Below are 12,297 nucleotides of genomic sequence, written 5' to 3' on the forward strand. Positions count from 1 at the left end.
GTTCATCATTATACAACTTGGTAAATTTACTAAAATATCATTGAATTGCACACTTGAAATGGGTGAATTATATGTGAAAGAAACCTCATTATATTACTAATTAAGTATAATACACATGCATAGATACCTATGTGTGTGTATATATTTAGTCTTCATACATGTATAAAAAGCTAGGTTGTGTTTTGAACCAGAAGAGTGAAGAGAAAGGTGAATTTTATGTGATATCCCAAAGCTTGTGTTGTATTCTCCATTTCACTGCTATTTTTTATGAATTGTATGGAGAGGCCATCTAAAATACTGGGTGTGTCTGATGCCTTTGTTTTTCTGGTGCCCCTACCTACTTCAAGGTGATTAAAAACTTAATTTACTTTTCAGATATAAGGCACTGTATTTAGTTGATGCTAACAGTAGGACTCATCTAAATCATAAATACTAAAATATCACAACATTATTAATTGGCTGTACTCCAATATAAAATTTAAAAAAATAATAAATACTGATACATGAACTCTAAGATACTTGGGTTAAGTAAGGGTAAAATGAAACCAACACATGGTTGCCAAATCAACTCAAATGTGTTCTATTTATGAGTTTATTTCTAATTGTAAAAAAATATTATTTACTCCTAGTTATGAAGTAGAATGGTGAAATAAAAGATATACCATGAGTATTTTATAACAGATAATAACCAATTTTAATAGAAAAATTTAAGCTGCCTAAAAATTAAATAATTTAAGCACTGTGATTGATGTGGACTTAATATCACACATAATGTTAAATTTGATCAGAGAACGTTTTAGTCAACAATTGAAAGCTGGTTTTTCATAAAGAGAAAGAAATGTGTTTTAAAGTTTTATCTTGGAAAAAAATAAGAATGGGCATAAAGACAGAGTTAAGTTAAAAAACATTAATTCATGGCCTTTAAGAAAAAAGGCAGTCAGCCGGTTGCATGGACCAGTAGTCCCTGTACTACTTTTCTTGCCACAGTCCATAAGAACTATGGGAAGTCTGACACAGAAACAGAACAAACCAAAAATAATTCTCAGGAGCAGCTACCTGAAACGTATTAAGTATTGCTTTGAATAGAGAGTGAAAGGTTTAGTGGAAAATTCTTTTTATCGGGCCATGGAAGTTTCAGAAAAGCCTGGAATCTCTATTTTGTTGTTGTTATTAAGAAGAACCAAAATTAACTGATCTTCTAATACACAACTATTTTCAGTTCAAAGCAGGACAGAAGAGTTCTAACAAATATTTAAAATAACCTGCTGTTGCCCAATTACACCATTCTTATAGGAGAATGTTTATGGTGTCAGTGTTTTGTGTTTAGAACACACACACACACACACACACACACACACACACACACACACACATGGCTGAGGGAACCCAGTGAGAGGGATCAGTGATGTATTAATCCATAGTGAATAGCACTGTAGTCAAGGGAGCAAGGGCAAAGAGTGGTCAAGAAAGGAAGTCGGGGATTAGTGCCTCAGTCCTAAATGTCAGCTCCAAAGGAAGAGGCAAAGGCAAAAATGAGCAAATCCTTAGGCTGCAAACTGCAAGGATCAGGCACAGAAGAGATTCACGCAGAATGGAGGGTAACAAATGTGCTGTAGCAAAAATTGCATTTGCGGCATGAGCGCAATCTACTGGGTTCAGGCACTGTGCAGCACCAGGCAATTAAAATTCTCTTCACTATATCTGTGTGCACAGGGGCTCCCTGCTTGGTCATTTAGGCTCAGAGACTGTTTATGGTTAGTAAACCTTTGTCTCTTTTCTCTGGATTTATAATTAATCTGATTTGACTGTGCTATAGATCAGTATTTTGCCTTGTTTGTACACAGCTTGCTTATCTAAAGGGCAGCTGATATTTTTATGTGCATACCTAAGGGACTTCTAAACATATGGTTCTTACACCATGCCATCTATTTCTATTTCAGCCTGGAAAATTTTAGACGGTACAGCCTTGCTACATGTAAGAAATGGCTGTAGGAAACAACACTCAACGAAGTTATTCCATCATCCCGTGTTTTATATTTGTTGAGGTAGGTGTATTTATTTACCTTTACAGAAAAACTGGAATTGTAGCAGTTTTATGCTGAGAACTTGGATTATTTTATAGAATCATTTAATCTTATGATGGATAGTGAAATTTTTATAGCAGAAACATTGGTAAAGAATAAGTTATGCAATGTGTTTCTTAAATAGAAAGCCATAGAACAAGAAGATTCATCTATGGGGTCCAAAATAATTGTGTCTTACTAGATTTCTTTTATTTTCAGTGGTGATTTGAATATATTATTAATTATGAATGCAACATTTTGATTAAATTGTTTCTTTAAAAAATCAATACCATATTTCAAGAATTCAATAAATAAGGTTTATAGATGATGTTAATGACCTTTGGCCTTGGATCCAATATAAAGAAGAAAATTTCTTAGAGTTAACTATCTTCACTGGGCATTTTTTTTACTGGGATATTGAGAACTTATATAGTGTGCAATTTTGGGGGTTTTAGATGATTTTGTTGAGATGCCCCAACTTTGAGCCAGCAAACAATTTCTCCAGCGTCTGTTGGTTAAACTTCTTGGCATCCTTTGCCCGCTGTACCTCCCTTTCCTTAATGTTTGCTATAGAAGAGACAAAGACATGAAAATTTTAGGTAATTTGGAATATGATGGAAAAAAGCTACTCCAGGTTTTCACAACATAAGGTATTGATTTGCCAGAGCTGATATTATTTTTGCCTTCTTCAAGAGAAAGGGCATCTAACACATTGGTTTTTATCCAGAAAATTGTTTAAAATATGATGATGTGAAGAGCTGAAAAGTAAATGTCCTGAGTTTCCTTTCTGGTAACAGCTTGTATAGTTTCTCCATCCTAAGGATTGGCTGCAGCATGTTCTTACATAATCAGGAAGGGGACCTTTTTGGCTTTGAGCATGGGAGGAATATGCATGTTGATCCGTTTTATCACCTGTATCACTTGAGTTAAACCATTACTGATGCTAGCAAAAATATACTATCAGTGCATGTGTTGTTTAACCATAACCTATGAATCAATGGAATGTTTGTGTTTGGTTTTTCTTTTTTTTCTTCTAGCTCTTGAAATAACTGTAGCTGTCTATATGTCAGTTGGATGATTTTGATAATATTATCTGGGCCAAATAATAATGTTTGGCTGATCCTCAAGTTTCACTTTATAGATATCCCTTGGTAGTTTAGATGGGCAAATATTACTTGATGATTTATTTTCTGGTGATATCTGTGAACCTCTTTGTATTGCAAAACTAGGTGGAAATAGAGATTACATTGGGACAGAAGTGTTGATATAAATTAAGATACTCAGACTCAAGCTATATCTTTGAAAGGGTAAACAAAGAACTCATCTTTGAAAGGGTAAACAAAGAACTCATCTTTGAAAGGGTAAACAAGGAACTCATCTTTAAACACAAGCATATATTCTTAATACTCCTAACTTGCCATACAAGGTCAAGAATAACTCCTTTCAGACAATAACTCTATATTATATCTATTGTGGGTTCTAGTTACTGTTGTTCATATTGAAATTGTGATGAATAAAAAGGAGTCCTTTCTCCCACGGATCATGGGAAAAGGATAGAAGTGTTTGACACTGTGGTTTTCAGTGTTAAAACCCTGACTCTTTTGTCACAACAAAAATAAAATTTTAAAGTGATCTTGCCTGGAGAATCCCAGGGATGGGAGAGCCTGGTGGGCTGCCGTCTATGGGGTCACATAGAGTCGGACACCACTGAAGCGACTTAGCAGCAGCAGCAAAGGAGATTTAGAATAAGTCATCTGTCATCATCCTTATCCTCCTGGTTCACTTTAGTTCAGTTGCTCAGTCGTGTCCGACTCTTTGCAACCCCATGAACCGCAGTACACCAGGCCTCCCTGTCCATCACCAACTCCCAGAGTCCACCCAAACCCATGTCCATCCTCCTGGTAGCAGTTTTATTTTAAATTTTCTTAAAAGTTAAACAGGAACCAAACCTTAAAGTAAGCGGCTGAATTTATTGGCTGGAAGCTCTGTGTCTAAAGATTGTCAGGCCTCCAGTCTGTGAATGATGAGCTTGACAAGTAGAGCAAACCACAGAAGACATCAATTAATCTTTCTATGCCTTAACCTGACACAAACATAAATATAAGTCTAAAGATCTTGGAAAGGAAAGATAGTTTATTCTTTATCTTGCTGTATTATTGTTCTTACTTTGCACAAAAGTTTAAGACATATCAGTGACTTCTCTGAAACAAGGAGGAAAAAGAAAAAGAGGGCATGAAGTATCAATAGAATAAAGTAGAAACTGAAGGGAAAGAGGTGGAAGTGGCTTTCATGATTCTCCTGTATTTCATTCGGTAAACGCTTTTTGTTATAAATACCCCATGTTTCTTGCTGCACTATTTATAATAATCAAGGTATAGAAACAACCTCAGTGTCTGACAATAGATTAATGGATAATGCAGTTGTGGTTTGTAGATATGTGTGTGTGGTGTATATATATATATATATATATATTTTCCCCCCCCAATGGAGTATTATTGAGCCATCAAAAAGAATTAAGAAACTGTCATTTGTGACAGCATATATGGATCTCAAGGGCATTATGCTAAGTGAAACCAGTCAAATACAAATACTTTATGATTATTGAATCTAAATATGTGGGATACATATGTGGAATCTAAAAAGGAAAATAAAAGCTCATAAATACAGAGCAGATTTGTGGTTTCCAGATGTGGGGGCACAGTGAGGAGGACAGAAATGGGTGGAGGGAGTGAAAATGTTAAACATAATTAAATAAGTTTCTTCTGAGATTGGGCAACAAAATTTTGAGTAAGATCCAATGGGAACAAAAGAAATGAAATAAAAGAAAATACTTATTGTTTACCTACATTATTCCAGGCATTATAATAGGGATATCAGAAAACTTGATCAAAAGTATAACTTGGTAAAAATGTCAACATGATCAATAAGTATCTTTCCACTGTTGTTTTTTAATTATGAAGTAATTCAAACAGAGAAAAAAATATAGCAGACATCACTGTACCTACCATCAAGACCAAATCTTAAAATTTGCTACATATGCTTCAGATATCTTTTTCATGGAATGTAAAATATTCCAGATATGGCTGAAGTCCTACTGTTCTAGACACAGAAGTAACTACAGTTGACCCTAAACATTGTGGATTTGGACTGTACAATTCCACTTACATGCAGATGTTTTTCAATAGTAAATACTATAGTACCAAGAGCACATGGTTGATTAAATCTGTGGATGTGGAAGAACCTTGGATATGGAGGACTGACTGTAAATTATACATGGATTAACCCCTGTATTGCTCAAGGGTCAGTTGTTTGTATGTGAATTTAGAGGCTTTATTCTCCTGGATAATTCTTATATATATTTTCATATTTTCCCTACATGTCCACATATTCATAAATTAAATTTTAGGGAGAGTTTAGGTAAATGATTATATTGAACCTACCTTTTGCAACGTAACTTTTCGTTCAACATTATATTTCTGAGTTTATTCAGATTGGCAAGTCACTCTTTTAATTATTACCTTTTATCCTATCATGTGAATATATATCAATACCTACTGAAGGATGGTTTGGTTGATTCTTTACTTTCTTAATGCTGTATACTCTTACAGCTTTTTACTTTTTTTGCAGAAATTATCCTTATTTCTGTCTCTGTATGCAGGTGTACAAGTGCTTTCCGTGGATTGACACCTAGCAGTGGAATGATGAGAGATAATTACATTTTCCTGTTTTGTCTTTTCATTATAGAAACAATATTGGTATTTTTCTACCAGTTTTCTTGAAAAAAACTTTGCTAAACTTTATTATTAGTTTTACTGGTGTCTGTATATTTCTTACAATTTTTTCAGACAGTGATACCACCTGAAGGTATTGAACCCAGGCTCCCTGCACTGGGAGTGTGGAGTCCTAGCCACTGGCCCATCAGGGATGTCCCGGAATTTACTGATGTTTAATCCTCCAGTATGTTGAATCTGCTGTCTCTGGCTCATAGTGGATTGTTTCTTTATAATTATTTTTAGCTCATTTTTGGCAGAGCTAAAATTCTTCTTCTATATAATTCATGTGGGCCTTAGGTTTTAAGAGTATTTCTTTGGAAAGATTTTATATGCATGTTTCTCTTGGGTTTATGTTTTGATATTCATTAGTCAAATTTTCATAATTCCACAGTATTATTAATCAAAGTTCATCTTCCTGTAGTTTCCCTTTGCCAGCAGGTGGATTTACATAGAACACTGTCTCTGAAGTGTCAAAAGCAAGCTTTCAGGAATTCTGGCTTTTACACAGGAGTCTCAGTTCCAGCTCAGGTCCTTAGAACGTCTTATCCTCATGGGCATTAAAACCCAAACCTTGTTACTAAGACTGCCATGTATCCCTTTCTCTATTCCCGTTTAGGTTCACTGTGTCGTCAGTTTACTCAGTTACCACTCCTGCTTTTAAGTACTCTTTTGGATTCAGCTCATCTATGAATTAAAAAGAAAGAAAAAGGCTGACCATCATTTGTAGATGTTTGTGGTAGAATCTTTGCATGACTTTTCTGTTCCATGAATGCATTCACTCATTCAGCACTCATATTTTTAGTACTTATTTTTCGTCCCCAAGTCGTTATGTGTTTTGCCCTTTTTTGCATACTTGACATACTAACTGGGTTTCTGAAACTTGTATCTCATCAAGGTTTTTTGCAGCTCTGTGGTTATTGGGCCATGTTTAACATGTGTAGGGGATGGAGGGTAGGGAGGGGAGACACACAGAGCTCTCATGTGTATTTTCTTGGTGATTTTAACTCTATGAGCATAAAATTTTATTTGTGGTAGTTGGTGAGAAGAATAGATGCCAACCAGCCTCTAAAATTCAAACTTCCTGATATAGTAGGAGCTTGTTTGAGACCCACCCAGAAGGCTGAAACAGTGGCAGAGAGGCTGACAAAGCAGCGTGCAGCAGGAACTATCTCATGGTGGTAACGTGTCAGGAGAGCATTGCTTTAGGTAATCCTTGAATGTCACAAACCAAAATGAAGGGTTAAGATATCACTGGAGAGAGAGCACAGTTTGTAGATTAGGAGAGTATCTAGAGAAAGTAATGGGCTGAAAGGAGAGAATTAACAGTGGGAGGACAGTGGAATAGATTAAGAAGTATGATATGCAGTGGCCAACACAGGTAGTGCCAGAAACCAGGCCTTGAATGTTAGAAATTCAGAAAAACGTCTCAAGTACATCTTCCAGCTAATCCTTAAAATGGACGTTTCCATGCTGGCTAAAGCCTGTTAAGTGGAAAGCCCTTGACAAGAAATTAATGACTTGATTGACCAGAATCCAAACTCTTCTGTCACTAATGAGAGGGAACTTCAGAATCACTAAAATTCGAATACGGTCCACAGTGATCCTTCTGGCCAGCTTTCGGCTCTTTGCTGATCTTGTTCTAGTAGTGCAAGTAGTAGAGCCCATGCTGAACTAGACAAAAGCTTAGAAAAGTCAGAGGCAGCAGGGAGAGCAGCAGCAGTCTACCAGCTGTAACATGAGGACACGGGGGACACCTACTTCCCATCCTCATTTTTATTCCTTGAACTCAATAATATTAATTTTTGGTGAGGATAAATGTACAACAAAGTAGCTCCCAAAAAGTGATCAAAATAATCAGATATTCTTTGTGATTTTTATTCTTAGTCCCTGTTTCTCTCTCTCCCTCTGCCTTCCCTACCTCCCTCTCTGCCTTTTAGTCTATTTCTGATCCCCTTTTCTCTGTCATTTTAGCAATACCGCTCATGCTTGAGGATCTAAAATGGAGAATCTCTGGGAGGAAAACACACTCAAATTTGTGACTGAAGTATTATTTTTCCCTAAAAATAAGAACACAAGTTGTTTGAGATCACCCATGTCCCCCAAATCAATACCTAACTCTATTTTTGCAAATTACTTAGGGCTGAAATACCCTTTTTGCAAATCTTTCCAGGTATCAGTGGACACCTCTTGAGACAGTTTCACTGCATGCTCTATAAACTTGTGAAAAATTCAGTCAAATCTCTTTCAAACATATTTTTGCTAACAGCAAAACTCTAAATGGAACTTAGCTTCCTTGGTAGACAGTATTAAGTATCAGGAGTTGGACATAATGAATGTAATCATTGCTTGATATGTACAAACGTGACAGTTTTATCATTTTGATGGTTGCTTGTACTTGCAGTTGTTATTGCCTTTTCTTGACAACTCATTTTTCTCAGCTGGAACCTACTAGGTGATTGTCATAAATCCCAGACTGAAGATAAATACTCTTTTGAAGTTCTGCAAGAACTTGATTCTGAGTGTCTTTCTCCAGGGCCAGAAGTTAAGGAATTTCCCCTTGTCATTTCTGGACAATGAGTGCCATTTCAATGTCTCACTTGTTTCATGTCCCTCCGATTTTAAAGGAAGGGTTGCTTGGCTTTGCTTTCTGCTGTTTACTTGCAGGTGCAAAGATTTAGCAGCTGTGATTGCCTTGTTTCTGAGTCTTAAATTGCATTTATATTTAAGTCACATTGAGAGCTTTTTCTCCTTAAAAAAAAAAATCGAACTACTGGTTCTTATAAGGAGAAAGTATCAAAACTTATCCTCATACAAAGTAAAGTAGAACAAGAAAATAACTTGATGTCAGAAGTGAGTTTGAGTCCTGGCTCTGCCATTTACTGCTTCTATAAACTTGGGTTCCTTCCTTGGCCCTCAGTTGCTTCATCTTTGAAGTGGAAATAAAAATAACTTCTTCCTGAACACTTTTGAGAAATGAGGTAATGCATCTGAAAGTGCTTGTCAAGTAATAAGTGGTTAAAAAGGGTTAGCACAAAAATAATTTAAAATAATAAGTTCTACCCACTATAAAGCAGAAAAAAACAGCAAAGATGAAAAATAAAACTAACCAAACACACACATACACAAACACTAAAACCCTGACAATTAGGGAGGAAGTCTGGCAGTTTAATCCCCAAATATGCAACATCACTGGGTTTAGGGGTATAATGTTTTTAGAATATATTGAGATGTTATTGGATGTGGTGTTTTAAAAGTAATGAACAATCCGTGGTCTTTTTAACAATTGCAGTGATAAATGCACGTTATAAACTACTTTCCCATGCTTTTCCTTATTTAATCGTTATTTTAACTAGTCTTTGCAGTACTGGGGTAAAAGGACAATGCCAGTCTTTAGGTATCTATTTTTCATAGACTCAAAATACCAATACCGATTTAAAAAATTAATATGGTTACCATCACCCTTTATTCTTGTCATCAGATGCCCTTCTCAATGAATGAAGTCTCCTCTATTCTTCAGCATTGAGTCTCTCCAAGGTGAATATTTTGGGATCAAGGTCCCAGTTAAATCTTCATGAGGGGAAAAGAAGTTAGGAATAAAAAAAATGAATCTGGCTCCAGAGGACAAAAGATCGAGAGGAAGAAATACACTTCTGGGGAAAATCAGATGGTTGGACTCCAAGACCAACTAGGAGCTGGGCCTAGGAACCTCCCAGCCCCTTCTTTCTCTGACCCCCTTACCATACCCTCCTCCTGTTTTCCTTACTGGTCTACTCCTCCTCCCACCCATGCTTTCAAACTAATGAAAAGCCCAATCTAACTCCAGGGGAGGGGGAGTTATAAATCTCCAAGAAACATAAGAAAAGATGAGCAAACTCACTGGTAATCTAAAAGTGATAATGATGATAACTATACCAAGAAGGAATTTTGAGTAGAGCAGGGATGGGGTCAGAATGAGAGCAGCTTTGCTCTTGCCAACATTTTAATGAAATATATAACTCTCTGCATGCACCTCATGATGTAAGTTAGTCAGATTTCAGATTTTTTGAAAATCCCCTAATGTGTTATGCTGTTGTGCTCAGCTGCTAAATTTTGTTGGACTATGTGCAACTCCATGGACTGTAGCCCACCAAGCTCCTCTGTCCATGGGATTTTCCAGGCAGGAATACTGGAGTGGGTTGCCATTTCCTTCTCCAGAGGATCTTCCTGTCTCAAAGTTCGAACCCTCATCTTCTGCATCTCCTGCATTGGCAGGCCTCTTCTTTACCACCGAGCCACCTGGGAAGCCCATTAGACCACTAAATATATCATATTTGACATTTGCATGGTGTTCTGTTATAAAACTGGAGTCCTGAAAAACATCAATAGGAAAATATTGACTGTTTTCAATAGAAATATGTCTTTTAAAATTTCAAAATGAAGAAACTGAGATACAGAGACATTAACTGGCTTACTCAAGGGCACACAGACAATAGGTGTTAAACTTGGGATTTTAATTCATCATACCTTCATATCTTACATTCTTGCCACTGCATATATGTAGGCATGATAATCATTGGCTTCCTGGTCACATGGTAGGAGGGAACTTTCTCCTCCAGAGAAAATAACTTAGGGTAAGGAAGTCCTTTCAGAGGCCAGAATCCAAACATGGAAATGCTGAAGTGTGAATTTCCCTTTCTACAAGCTTCTGTGCTTTAAGAGCTTAACGAGTGTTATGTTTGCTGCTGCTGCTAAGTCATTTCAGTCGTGTCCGACTCTGTGCGACCCCATAGACGGCAGCCCACCAGGCTCCCCCATCCCTGGGATTCTCCAGGCAAGAACATTGGAGTGGGTTGCCATTTCCTTCTCCAATGCAGGAAAGTGAAAATTGAAAGTGAAGTCGCTCAGTCGTGTCCGGCTCTTCGCAACCCCACAGACTGCAGCCCACCAGGCTCCTCTGTCCATGGGATTTTCCAGGCAAGGGTACTGGACTGAGGTGCCATCGCCTTCTCTGATTGTTATGTTTAAATCCAGGTAAGACGGTATATTCAAAAGTAGAGACATTACTTTGCCGACTAAGGTCCATCTAGTCAAGGCTATGGTTTTTCCTGTTGTCATGTATGGATGTGAGAGTTGGATTGTGAAGAAGGCTGAGCACCAAAGAATTGATGCTTTTGAGCTGTGGTGTTGGAGAAGACTCTTGAGAGTCCCTTGGACTGCAAGGAGATACAACCAGTCCATTCTGAAGGAGATCAGCCCTGGGATTTCTTTGGAAGGAATGATGCTAAAGCTGAAACTCCAGTACTTAGGCCACCTCATGCATAGAGTTGACTCATTGGGGAAGACTCTGATGCTGGGAGGGATTGGGGACAGGAGGAGAAGGGGACAACCGAGGATGAGATGGCTGTATGGCATCACTGACTCGATGAATGTGAGTCTGAGTGAACTCTGGGAGTTGGTGATGGACAGGGAGGCCTAGTGTGCTGCGATTCATGGGGTCACAGAGTCGGACACGACTGAGCGACTCAACTGAACTGAACTGAAATCTTAACTATCTAGAACTCTTTCAAAGTAGGGCATTTAAAAAAATTGTTATTGGATTATAGTTGATTTAAAATTTTATATTACTTCCTGCAGCACAGCAAAGTGCCATTCAGTTGTGATTACTGCAACTTTGTAAGTGCCATTCAATCCTGATTACTGTAACTTTGTAGCATAGTCTAAAGTTAGGGAGCCTGACTGCTCCAGCTCCATTTTGTTTTTCAGGATTGCTTTGACTATTCAGGGTTGTTTTTTTTTGTTGTTGTTTTTTTTGATTCCACACAAATTGTGAAATTTTCTGTCCTAAGTCTGTGAAAAATGTCATTGGCAATTTGAAAGGAATTACGTTGAATCTGTGGGTTGCTTTGGGTAGTAAAGTCATTTTCCAGTCCAAGAGCATGGTATATACATTTGTTGGTGTTGTCTTTGATTTCTTTCATCAGTTGCTTATAGTTTTTTGTATATAGGTCTTTTGCCTCATTATGTAGGTTTATTCCTAAATATTTTATTCTTCTTGTTGCAGTGGAACATGAGTTTATTTCCTTAATTTTTCTTTCTGATATTTTGTCATTTAGTGTATAGGAATGCAAGAGATTTCTATGTACCAATTTTGTATCCTGCAATATTACCAAATTCATTGATGAGCTATAATAGTTTTTTGGTTAGCATCTTTAGGATTTTCTGTGTATTTTATTATGTCATCTACAAACAGTGACAGTTTTACATCTTTTTTTCAAGTTTGGATTTATTTTTTTCTTCTTTGATTACTGTGACTAGGACTTCCAAAACTATGTTGAATAAAAGTGGCAAGAGTGAACATCCTTTCTTTTCCTGGCTCTTAGAGGAAATGTTTTCAGTTTTTCACTATCGAGTATGATGTTTGCTGTGGATTTGTTATATATAGTCCTTATTATATTGAGGTAAATTCCATATATGCACACTTT

The 12,297-nt window shown here is 36.9% G+C and overlaps 1 protein-coding gene across 1 annotated transcript in view; it reads left to right on the forward strand.

The window, feature by feature from the left end:
• Positions 1,945–12,297, forward strand: part of PLPPR1 (phospholipid phosphatase related 1) — a 140,342-nt gene continuing 129,989 nt past the window's right edge. The window contains exon 1 of the mRNA XM_018052534.1: positions 1,945–2,045. Within this exon, the coding sequence (XP_017908023.1) occupies positions 1,983–2,045 (63 nt within the window). The 5' untranslated portion in view covers positions 1,945–1,982. The remainder of the gene's footprint in view (positions 2,046–12,297) is intronic.

Source organism: Capra hircus, chromosome 8 (genome assembly GCF_001704415.2).
Source record: "Capra hircus breed San Clemente chromosome 8, ASM170441v1, whole genome shotgun sequence".
Taxonomy (NCBI): Eukaryota; Metazoa; Chordata; class Mammalia; order Artiodactyla; family Bovidae; genus Capra; species Capra hircus.